Here is a 12520-nt window from a genome sequence, read left to right as displayed (position 1 = left end):
TATTTATAGATATTAAGAAGCTTATACATAAACACATGCATATATACAATCCTATATAAACACTTAATTGTATGAGTATTAAAATGTTGATGGGATTTATTGACCTGTTCATAATTACCCTAGTACAAAGTAGCCACGCGCCTGTAATGGATTGCTTAATTCAAAGGGATTATAAACAATTGGACCATGCTAGTAAGGCACCCAGCTTTTATTGTTGATTCTGACCAGTAGTTTATTTTTTTTTAAATAATTTTTTAAAAAGAGTTTTATTATTTATTATTCTTACATATTACCTACCACATATTTTTTATTTTTATTTTTATTTTTATTCTTTTTAAATTAATTGAATTTTTTTACTTATCATCTTTACACTATTTATTTAATAAGAAAAAAATTAAAAAAATTATGTGTTGTGCGTAAAAATGATGAATAGAATTTTTTTTAAAAAGATATATAAATTTACTAGCAATAATTTTTATAAACATTTAAGAAAATATAAAAAGCACTAACGGACAAAATCAAGCAAACCTAGGTGACAAACTAGGTATTTTCCTAAAATACTAATGGTGACTGTTGGGTTATGAAAAATTGAAAAATTCTACTTATATTTTTACTCTATATATTATATATAAATTTTTTATTTTTTTACTTTTTTTTCTAATAAAATATGTAGTATATAAATGAGGAATAGAATAAATCAATTATTTTAAAAAGAAATATATTAAAAAATAATAAAAATAAGTGTAATTTATGGCGTAAAAGAATAGTTTACAGCCAACTCTAAAAAAATTAGACACATAAATCTATAATATAATTTCTTATAATTCTCTTTTCAAACTTCATAATAATAAAATTAATCAATTAGGCATCACACCTTTACGTAAACAAAATTTTTATACCTAGTTATTTTTATATATATTTTTATACGCTGATGTAAAAAATTAATGCAGCTAATTATATCAATAAAATATATAACAAATATATAAAAATGATTGTATATAATATTATTCTAATCTAAAAATTGAAAAATAAAGAAAATTAACTTTTCCATGTTAATTTATATATCTTGAATTGGAATTTAATAAGAGATTGATGGAAAAAAAGGTAAATTATTGCTGTCTATATACATCTAATGAGAAGATTGGATACCATTAAACATCATATGTATTATATTATACCCATAAAAAAATAAAGCAAAATCTGTTACAGAAATTGCAGAATCTAATTAAAAAACCAAAATTCTCACACAAAACAAACCAAATCACAACATGGAATACTCACAAGTTCGGAGATACGATCAACATTTTCTATTCGAACAAGCTTGGGAGCTGCAATCCATCTTCTCGTAGTACCGAATGGACAGCAGCGACAGCGAGAGCTGAACCTCATCTTTTCCCCAACTCCGACACCCCTTCTTCGACGGGAACGACGACGCTGAGAGAGTGCGCGACGACGAGGTTTTGAGGAGCGGCCAGAGGCAGAACGCGTGGAGCCGACGGAAGCCTCCGAGAGCGAGGACCACCGAGCGGAGCTGGTCGCTGCCGCACCCAACGTTAGCACAGTGGCGCGTGCAGATCATCTCCCATAACCTCTCGTCGTTCGCCGTGTTCCGCCACTTCTTGCTAACGCACGCCGCCGTGGCCAGAGTGCCCGCGTCCACGTGCTTCAGTACCTCAAACAGTAAATCTTCGTTGAGGTTCACGAACCTATCCTCTTCGTGCTTCTCGTCTTGTTTGTCTAAGAGCTTTGTTCTCTTTCTCTTATCGTCTCCGGCCTCGAGAAACTCGCTGGAGTGGAGTGCTCGCTTCATTTTCCGATCACAGACACGAGGAATATTAGAGTCCCTTTCAAGCTGCGCTTCGCGTCGAGTGCGTTCGTGTGTGGGGGAAAGGAAACTATGAGAAAGTATGTTTAAGCGGAATGACCGGTATGCCCTTCAGGTTGGTATTAGGACCATATTTAATGCTAACATTTCTAATGACTAATATAATCTATTCGCAATCACGTCTCATGATGATTCATTGATAGCAAAAATCACACATTATGTCCGTCACATTTGATGAAATCAATGTCAAAAAGGAAAAGCAAACATTTGTAGTGAAAGTCCGCGTCGAAGTTGTGAAGTATTACTACTAAGATAAGAAATTATATAATTTTATATGATATATTAGATTTATTTTATAATAAAAATAAATTTATTGATAAAAATAATAAAAAAAGTAAATTATTTAACCAAATATTAATATTTAAATGATTTATCGACTGTATTATTATTATTTATTATTTTACTTATAAAGTGTAATATTATAAAATATTCCGAACAATTAATAATTTGAAATAATAATTTATTGTAACCGGATAGGATTAAAACAAAAAAACAGAAGATACAAAAGTGTAGGGGGGTAGACATTGCGTTTTGTCGCCATTATAGACAAAAAAGCACGTAAAAAACAATTCATAGTTAAAACTTTCTTTGTACGCAAAGTAAAGCGGCAGGGTATTTTCGCTTTTTTGGGCAAGTGGTGGAGGAAGAAGACACAGCAAAAAGATGCTTACGGCCTAATGCCTCCTCTTGAGTAAACATGTAGCTTTGTGGGTGGCGTTTAGCTAAAATTCCAAAGATTCCAACCCCATTTATTATCTTCTTCTTTTTTTTCTTTTTTCTTTTTATTTTAAGATAAAAATCATAAGTTTATCATTTTATGCTAATTAATTTTCAAATTTTTTTTTTAAATATTTGAATAATTATTTTATAATACATCAGGTGAGTAAATTTTGACTAAATATTACAAAATCCTCTAATATTAAAAAGAATTTACAAAATCCAAGACAACAAGCAATGCTTTATTTTTATAAGCCCAACGTTTGTACTCTGTAGCAGCAACCTCGATTCTGACTTTGTCGGCCTTCTGACCTCTCTCACTGTCAATGGCACTGTGCTAAGCTTTATCTTGGACAACCTAAAGCCCATTTATATTTTTATCCTCTTGAACAATTGAGCTGGTCATTGTTTCAAAATCGGGCCGATATTTCTCACATGTCTAGTAAGAAACAATAATGGATCAGCCCATTTACTTTAACGCCAAAACTACTTTGAAAACTGGAATAACTCTATTCTAGTTGGAGCAATGGTTCGTATCACACTTTCATTATGCTTTTATCTACTATATAAAGCAAAAATCTAATTGTAAACATACTTATACATTAATATGTGTATTAATTTATTCTGATTAATTAAAAAGTAGATTTTATTGAAAACAGTGCTAATTTAACTTTTAAGTATGAAAGAATCAGTATTGGTACGTATATTAATACGCGACTTTGCTTGTAGGTAATAAAACTTTTATATAAAATACAATTCTTCTAGGTACATGCGGGTTGCGTACCAATCCGTGTACTAATTGTTTATGTGGACCGTGTTAGATGTCACTTTTATTAGAAAAACAAAGGAAAAAATGAATAGACGAGAAAGAAGAAGAAAAGAGAAAGAAGGACATGGCTTTATCTTCTTTCCTCAACGTAGGCCACTTAATCTTCAGATTCCTTCATTTCTCCCAAATCCCACTCCAAATCTCTTCTTCTAACCTTCGGATTCTATATGTCCATAGGCGGGTGTGAACTATTGGTGGCCAATAGGAAACAACTTAGAGATTTTTCGGCCTTAAAGAAGGAAATATATATATATATATATATATATAATTACTTGAGAAAATCTTAAGGAAAATTGGAGAAGGAATAAGTGACGGGTGAGCCTCCTTCTCTTAGAACAGCACGGGAAATGGGAGATGTGTTTGGGTTTTTAAAGAGGAAAGGCAATGAGAGAAAGGTAAGGTTGCACAACATTAAACCAAGTTTCAACCAAAACAGAGCATGCAAAAAATACGAATAAATCTATTTGAAGATGATGTGTAGACATGCAAGAGAAAAATAGAGACCAAAATAAAGGTGGGGCTTACTAAATCAGTGGCGAAGGAATTATAGAGGCGATCTGGGTTTTTTTTCCTTTGTGCCTCGCATGTAGGGATCATAGGAGAGGTAAAGGATCTTCACCAGAAATGCATTCAAACAGTCTGGGACCTTCAAGCGAACGGTATTAGTACTAAAAAATAATTTTTCCCTAAATTTTAGTTTGACATCTCCATCTGTGCACATTTTGTGGTTTGTTTATTTTCTTCTTCACCTATCTATTATGTTTGTTATCCAGAATCTCACTTCGTCAAAAAAAAAAAAAAAAAAGTCCTAAACTCTGTAATTGTACTTGGCAGTGCTGGAGCTCCTTGATAGACTCACGGAGGCGGTCCTCAGCCTCCTGGAGCGGGCATTCTCCGTCAACATTATCCTACAGAGGTGACGATGGTGGAGACGCTGATGCCATTTTGGTCCGAGAGAGAGAGAGAGAGAGAGAGAGAGAGAGAAATGGTATGGGAATGGTTTCAATCTTCCCCGCTCCAGACGTCCCAAAAGTCCCTCTTCAATAAAACGCTTTGTTTCATTTTCCACCTCAGGATTTGCTGTGCGGATTTGGTGCGCTACTCGTTTACAAGAAGAGTTTTCCTATAAAATGTAATAACTTTATCATCTTTTTTATAATTTTTTTTTTTAAAAAAAAAGTCCAATAGATGAGAGCAATGTTATTTCACCATAATGAGAAAAAAGTGAGATGTAGCTATAATATATAGAATTTTCCTTTTCGTTAAGATTAGCCTAACGTTTTAATCTACTCTCATGCAAGGGAGTTCTTTGCTTAGTTTTTGGGTCCATGCTAGAAAACCCTCTATTGATGTTGTGTTTTGTATTCTGAGCAACTCCAGGAAAGCCCACGCGTTTGGCACCTACAAGAAGAGCAAAGAGTGGACACCGACGAAGTGGCCAGAGTTCATGAATTATTTGATGCTAAAGTTAGTTGAGAGCTCTTAGGTGAACGAGTATGTAGACCTTTTCTCGTGGGTGAGATCGGGGTATTTATACCCGACTTGGGCTTTGTTATCAAGAGAGACCGATGGATGTCAGGTTGTGCCCAGGTTAGACCTGCCACCTCCTTGCCATTGCGGTGTAGTGTATTGCCGAGATTGCATCATCCTAGGGGTACGCAGTTGTGTGTTCATGTTTCTTGACATGCCTTAAATGCTGCGTGTCTCTGGTTGGGTGTGCCCATAACTGGGCATGTCTTTGCTGCCAGCACTCTGTCCGGTCATCTGTCTGTGTACCTTTTGTTAGGTCTCGGTACCCCATTGAGGCTCTGGGTAATCATGGCTCGCAATGGGTTTCTAGACCACCTTAGGGCCCTTCTGATGGGTGGAAACACTATGAGGGTGGGCTGAGTCCCTCCTACCTCAAATTCCCGTGCTTACCATCAAGCGGGCCTCGACCTTAGGCTGCCATAGGTCCCCCAACGTGCTTTGGTCTGGGGCTATTGGAGGGTTCCAGATTAGGTTATTGGGCTTGGGCCCTTTTCCCCTTACACCCTCAATTGAGCATTCTAGAGATGAGTATTTCTGTTAGTGAAACTCTCATCATTTGAGTCACGGTGTTGAATCACTAAGGCCAACTTTCATCTCTTCTCGACAGGTGGATCTTAGAATCAAGCTCCCTTCTAAGGGATACAGTACCTATCTTTACAGTTTCTATTCTTTTTTAATAAAATACCAAAGATTACCAAGGTAGTCCAACGGTAGAGCACGTACTGTGTGGATGTTTTTAAGCAAAACTCAGTTCTCTCTTAATTCAAAAAGTCCCGTCAGGGTAGAAAGCAAAAGCCTTCGACAGACAAAATTACAGCAAAACTGAAAATACAAACTCATTAACATCTCAAGTCGGCTACGAAAGCTGCCATGAAACCACCCTTTTAACTTTCTTTTGGGAAAAAAAAGGTCTGGATTTTAATTGGTTTCTCTGCAGACATAAGTAACATGAACACATGACAATCTGCTTAATTTTCACCTCCAGAACATTATTCCAAACAAGTACTTCCCATTGAGAATATGAGGGCTTACCTGGAACCGTGGAAGTTGGAACCCCACATTATTTCATTGATTCTAATATCAGGAATATTCGTCCAAACTACATATTATACAACAATTCTTTTTTTGACTGAATCTTGAACTGCTTGTATTATTAATTTTATCACCATGTTTGAACAATAGACACCTTTTTGCTGTCGACTCCCTTTCATTAAAGAGGCTGAGAATCCTACACTCGTTGGCTCTTTTACTCATGTCCATCAAAATTTTTGGTGGCACCTTTGATTCAGTGGTTGGTTTGGGAAGGACAAGGAACAAGGAAAAGCTAAGATACAGATTAATTACTTGCAAATGACTCAAGGTCGCAACTCGCAAGGAAGAGGAAAAGCCTAGGCTGGAAAATTTTCTAATTGGGGATTATAGTGGTTTTAACTTTTCTCGAAGATGGAAAATTCGTCCATCGGGTTTTAGTTTTTTAAATTTTTATATATTATCACTTTTGCGTATTGCATACTTCATTAATGTAATTGATTGTATAATTTTTTAATATAAAATAATTATTTTAATCAATTACATTATTAAAATATGTAAAAAGTAAGTAAAAATAACTCTACATAGCAAAACTCGTTAATTTTATTTTCTCAATTTACAAATTCTTTCTCATGACCGGAGGTTCAACTAGCAAGATTGTGGACAACAGCATTAACATCTCGGTATTTTTCTCAATTATACTAAAAGTTGAAGTGAACGAGCAAAATATAGATTTTATACTTATTTTAACAGTCATCTCTGCATTTGCGGGTTAAACTCTTCTTAAATAAGTAAGCTTAACATACGAGATATTTAATTAATTGGATAAAATATAAAGTTAAGGTTCAAAACCCATACTCTATACTAATATCATATAAAATTATCACTTAGAAAAACTTAAATTTATGAAAAAAAAGATTTAATAATTTTACTCGTGGGTTTTGTATGTTATCTTACTTTTCTTTTAAATTAATGCAAGTAAAATTTGGACCGTTAATGATCGACTTTCAGAACTCCCGATACATCGTTCACACACGCCCGTTGTAAAATGGAAATTTGGACCAGAGAAGTGGAAAAATTCCTTTGTAATCTCAGCTCCTCATTACTAATGGGAAAAGTGAAGTCAAAGACCCACTTAAAAAGGGTTCCATTACCAAAAAGTCGCACCGTCTTCAGTCCTCACACCTTGGCCACCCAAACCTTCCCCCTTATAGGCCGCTAGCTTTTATGCAGCTGGAGATTCCCAAAAGATCACTTCTCTTCTCCATCCTTTGTTGAGAGAATATAAATGAAACTGAAAGGGACATCAAACATGGGCTTCCTGGAAAACAGCCCCAGACCATCATCAATGAGACAGTGTTTGATGCTGGTTCTACTGGTCTTGATGTTCGTGGTGCTCACACAGCCGAGTCTGGTTCATGGTCGAGCCCTTGGAGCAGAGATGAAGAAGAGCAAGGATGATCATCCTGAGGCTGTTGATGGCGGTGTAATCATTGGAGATGCTTCGTTTTCTAGCGCTGCCAACAGGATGGGTGGTCGGGTTTTTGTGAGGGACGGAGGCATTCCGTTGGCCTCTGGACCTAGCAGGAAAGGCTCTGGTCACTAACCATCTCGCTTGCAAGTTTCCTCTGTTTATTTCTTGTGTCATTTTGTAAGTTATAAATAATGCATTTTCGAACTTCACACGAGGCATTTATCCTTTTTTTTTTTTTTGCATTGATTCTAGTGAGCTGATTATTTTTATGAAACAGAAACATAACTGCAACTTGTCCAAAAACATTCATGGAAGCTGCTAATCCCTTACATGTCGCCTTGAAACTTGCCAAGTTATGTTGTTATGACTATAAGTTGGCACCATGTTGAAAATTACCCAAATTATAGGAAACTTTCGGACTTTTTGGTGCAGTCTACATACTTGAAAACCAAAGTTAACTGCTCCAAAATAGAAGGGCTAACTTCCATGCATTCATGGAGAGCGGCATGGCCTTCTGAGGCTGGGTGGGATAGTTCATAGGTAGAAGCCAGTACATTGTAGGTCTGTAATACAGATTCTTTCGACTCTTAACATAGATAACTAATGATAAGAAAGATAAGCGAGATGATGAAAATACATATTCTTTCCTTTACTTATGAACATATAACTGAGTGTGATACATGTACCAACGTATCTAAATGAATATATCTCAAAGCAATCATATCAGGTGAGAACAAGCAAATCCCACCCATACAACAAGTCCGATGTTCCACAAGATTCGTAGCAGTTATAATATAATAGGTTTTGGCTTGGGTCCAATTCTAACTAAACCGGTTGAATAGGAGACATATCCCAGACAAGGTCACAACGCACGATTTCTGTTTTGTCAAGGACCTATTTAATTGGTACTGATTTTAGTATAAAGAAAAAGGAAAGGAATGAATAGAAATATAAGAGGAAACAAATCAAGAGAATGCTGAAAAGAAAGAAATTATGTCAGCATTTATTGTTTATGAACAATATGCTGGATTTTCTAAATAATAATGCAGCAAGCAATGATACCTAACCTTGGAAGCTTTCCAAATTGTCCCAGGCTTAATTTTTCTGATGAAGGCAATCTCACCTATTCTGAGGTCGATCAAAGATGAAATAGAGTGACTCAAAATTATCTTCAATTAATTACATCAACTCGTTTTACTGGTAAAACCACCCATGTCAGGTTTTGTTTTGGCATGTCAAGCATTCACAAAATGCTTGTATAAAAAAATGAAGATAGGGCTTTCCAGTTCCCACTCCTTCCTTACCAGTATAGTTTCATATTTTCTAGAAGCTATAACATTAACGAACCTTTTTTCTTAACTGGAAGTAAAGATAACAAGCATAACAGTACTTCAAAATAGCTATAACAACAGGCCACTCCACACTGATGGTAAACAAGGCAACACTTCAAAATACACTTAAAGCTTCATAGATACTAAGGAAGAATGGAAATCAAAATGACAGGAAAACATTCCAAAGCAGTTGATTAGATTATCTGGCACCATCAATCCTAAACTGAGAGAACACTCCCATCATTTGTTGTATCCAAACCCTTGATCCCTTTGCTTCCCATGGACACATTATCATCTCCCCAATCTGGGATGCTTTTAGAAGGCAAATGCTGAATGGTAAGCAAAGGTAACTCCAAAAGGGCATTTGTTCCAGTGTCCTCATGCGGCTCTTTATGCACCGCAGTTTGATGAAGCTGCAGTGCATATTCCAAGTCCCACAGCACATCAAGCATGGTAGGCCTGCTAGCTCCATCACCCTTCAAACACTTCTCAGCTGTTTCGCCAAACTTTCTTAATGAATTAGGGTTAATTTCTCCCACTAAAGAGGGATCAATAATCTTTTCAAGTTGTCCTTTGTTTTGCCAAAACCGCCCCCATTCAGCTAGGTTCACCTCCTCCCTGTTGGGTGAGTTAATGATAGCTGGTCTAGCACAAAGAACTTCAAGAAGTACCACACCGAAGGAGTAGACATCAGATTTGTCTGTGAATTGAAGAGATCTAAAATATTCGGGATCCATATAGCCAAAGCTACCTTTTATGCCAACACTGATATGATCTGGATCGAGAGGACCTGATCTTGAAAGACCAAAATCAGCAACTTTAGCCACGTAATGTTTATTCAGCAGGATGTTTGCTGACTTAACATCACGGTGAATGATTCCCCCACTTGAACATGAGTGCAGGTAATGAAGGCCCTTAGCCGAACCAATACAAATTTCAAGCCGTTGCTTCCAAGACAACTTAGATCTTTTAGATGGTCCCTCAGAGTCAGAGTTGTCATTTGAATGATAGATATGATCTCTCAGGCTCCCATTTTCCATGAATTCATACACCAATATCATCTCTGACTTTTCTTCGCAATATCCGTACAAAGAAACAAGATGGCGATGACGAATTCTCGACAAGACCAATACTTCTGTTTCGAATTCTGGAAGTCCCTGGCCACGTTTTGGATCACTTCGTTTGACTGCCACAGTCATGCCACTCCGAAGATACCCTCTATAAACTTTCCCAAACCCACCCTCACCTATCAATAATTTGGTGTCAAAGTTATGAGTGGCATCTAGTATCTCAAGAAGAGGCATCCTCAACTTCAAGTTCAAATTACGAACAGGGGAGGCACTTGCTGCTCCCTTACCAGGACTTCCTTTTCCATGAAAAAATGGCAATGAGCCCACTCCATCACCATGATTTGCTTTATTGCATTTTAAACCCATCAAGAACAGCACTACCAAAATGACGACAAATGCCAGGCCACAAACGGTACCAACTATAACATGAAGGGTTTTCTTTTCCTTACTGCCAGAAGGTACCAAACTTGCTTCCTTCATAAACTCCATTATCTCCACCCCATTCAGATATGCTGTTTTATATATTGAATCCTGATTAGGCCCTACACTCATATTCATAGATCCCGAATCATCTGAATCAACCACAAAATCGTAATACAATGGAGCTGCCCTCGTTCCACTTAAGTTAAACGTACTTATCATTGCACCGATATTTCCGTAAAAATAGAGATTGAAGTAGATTTCCTCAGAATTCTGGCTGACAATATCGCAAAAGTGCAGCCTAACCAGATGTGTGGCACTCCTACTCACTTCAAAACGCCAAGTTATGTTAGGAGAATTTGATGATCCGCCATTGTAATCCAAATTCAGTTCTCTGCAGGTCTTGTAGACAAGATCTGAGGCACTATAATTACTTGCTCCATTAATATCATATAAAAGCGTACCTTCATAAGGAACACATGTTTTTGCAGACCCTGTAGGGAGTAAATAATTATGATCCGGTATCCAATTCCTCCACAGTGTGTCATTAGTCTCTGGACCTCCAACATTGACCCTGTGAATCGTATGTAAAACCTGAGACCGGACACCACGGTAACTATTGTTTTGCCCGAGAGTACCAAGATCAATATTATCCCCGACAAACTCCTGATCTGGAAGACGGAAGACTTCAATGGCACTTACGAAAGCAAAAGATTTTCTCCCAGGATTAAAGTGGATGTTGAACTTGCTTCCATTGATAGTGAGCAAGTATTCCTTAATCACAGGCGCTTTACCAATGCTTTTAACACCAAAATTTGATAACAGTGAAAAATTAGAAACTGAAACATCGAATCTGGCATCAGCCAGATTAACCCTCCCGGACACAAACGGAAAGAAATGAATGCGTACATAATGAATGCCAATATCGATGATATCAAACTCAAATGAAGATCGGTTTGTGAATATTCTTGCAGTTTGATAAAGAGACGTATCTAGTGATGATTCGGTGGCAACGATAATAGAGCTTGGTCCAACTGAGAAAGACCCAGAATTCAGATCACCGAGGAAGCTCCGACCGCCGACAGTTATGTTGGACTTTGACCCACAATTGATGAAGTACTTATTTGGAAGAGTATATGCTGGTGAGAGAAGCAGAAAAAAGAGAGGGAAAAGAACCTTAAAGAAACGAAGCATTTCCATTAAAATCATCAGGACTAGCTTCTCTCTCTCTCTCTCTCTCTCTCTCTCTCTCTCTCTCTCTCAGTAGGAAACTGGAAGTGAACCTGAAAGTGTTATAGAGAGGACTCTCGACTGGATGACAATATTTTATGCATGGACATGCACATGAACTTCGACCTTCTGTAGAATAGGAGGGAAGAATATCTTCCCAATTCTTTTTAACAGCTTTTGCATCTACCCAACAAGGAAAAGTGAAGGAACATACAACGGAATTACTCTTGCTAAAACTTAGACGTCTTCAATGGGCAGAGAAGAAAGCACTGGACCACTGCATGGAAAAGGAGAAGGGCATCCTCCAAAGATTATCTTTACAGGATTTCCAGGAAAGGAACGGGAATTAGCACGTTCATTGAAAAAAAGGACATTGAATTAGCACGTTCAAATAAAAAAAAAAGAAAAGTCTATTTCAAGCTCGGTTCTTGACATCTTGTCACATTCAATTCACTAAATATCAAAGTGAGTCGTGTAATTATAAAAAAAAAGTACTGAAATTTACGACTTACAAATAGCAAAAGGATACTGCTACAGGCCGATGTCCCTGCCTACAAATCCAACCGATCACTGCAATTAAAATTTTTTTATTTTTTTGGTTTTTATTTTTTTCATTTTTTTAATATCTTTAAGTTTTTTTATATAAAAAATACATACACTTAATAATATTCACTTACTTAATTATTAATTTTTTTTAAATAAAAAAAAGCAAAATCGATCAACAATCGGCGGTATACTATCGGTTCATTGAGCATTATCCATAACAAAATTGTTGGCTTCATTAGTTCATCGTATTTAGAGTTCCAAGCCGGCGTGTAAGCACAAAACTTACCGTACGATCCAAAACAATTATAATAGACGTCCTAAGTTACCCCGTCCAATTCATCTCAATATTTAAACATCATAGATATAAATTAACAATTTTTAATTTCAAATCTTTAACTATTTTACTTAATTATTACAAATTTTTATAAACTTCTAAATAAAATATAATAAATAATTCAA

General features: G+C 36.3%; 2 protein-coding genes across 2 annotated transcripts; both read right to left on the bottom strand.

The window, feature by feature from the left end:
* Positions 1 to 1146: 1146 nt before the first annotated feature.
* Positions 1147 to 1966, bottom strand: LOC122301951 (F-box protein GID2-like). The gene has a single exon (XM_043113295.1). It carries the CDS (start codon positions 1808 to 1810, stop codon positions 1298 to 1300), a length of 513 nt encoding a protein of 170 aa, XP_042969229.1. The 5' UTR covers positions 1811 to 1966; the 3' UTR covers positions 1147 to 1297.
* A 6598-nt stretch (positions 1967 to 8564) lies between these two features.
* LOC122301950 (probable receptor-like protein kinase At5g24010) lies at positions 8565 to 11841 on the bottom strand. Its single transcript, XM_043113294.1, has one exon. It carries the CDS (start codon positions 11492 to 11494, stop codon positions 9014 to 9016), a length of 2481 nt encoding a protein of 826 aa, XP_042969228.1. The 5' UTR covers positions 11495 to 11841; the 3' UTR covers positions 8565 to 9013.
* Positions 11842 to 12520: the final 679 nt, after the last annotated feature.

Source organism: Carya illinoinensis, chromosome 2 (genome assembly GCF_018687715.1).
Source record: "Carya illinoinensis cultivar Pawnee chromosome 2, C.illinoinensisPawnee_v1, whole genome shotgun sequence".
NCBI classification, from domain to species: Eukaryota; Viridiplantae; Streptophyta; class Magnoliopsida; order Fagales; family Juglandaceae; genus Carya; species Carya illinoinensis.
Note: the sequence above shows the minus strand (reverse complement) of the source record. Positions and strands in the feature narration are given on the sequence as shown.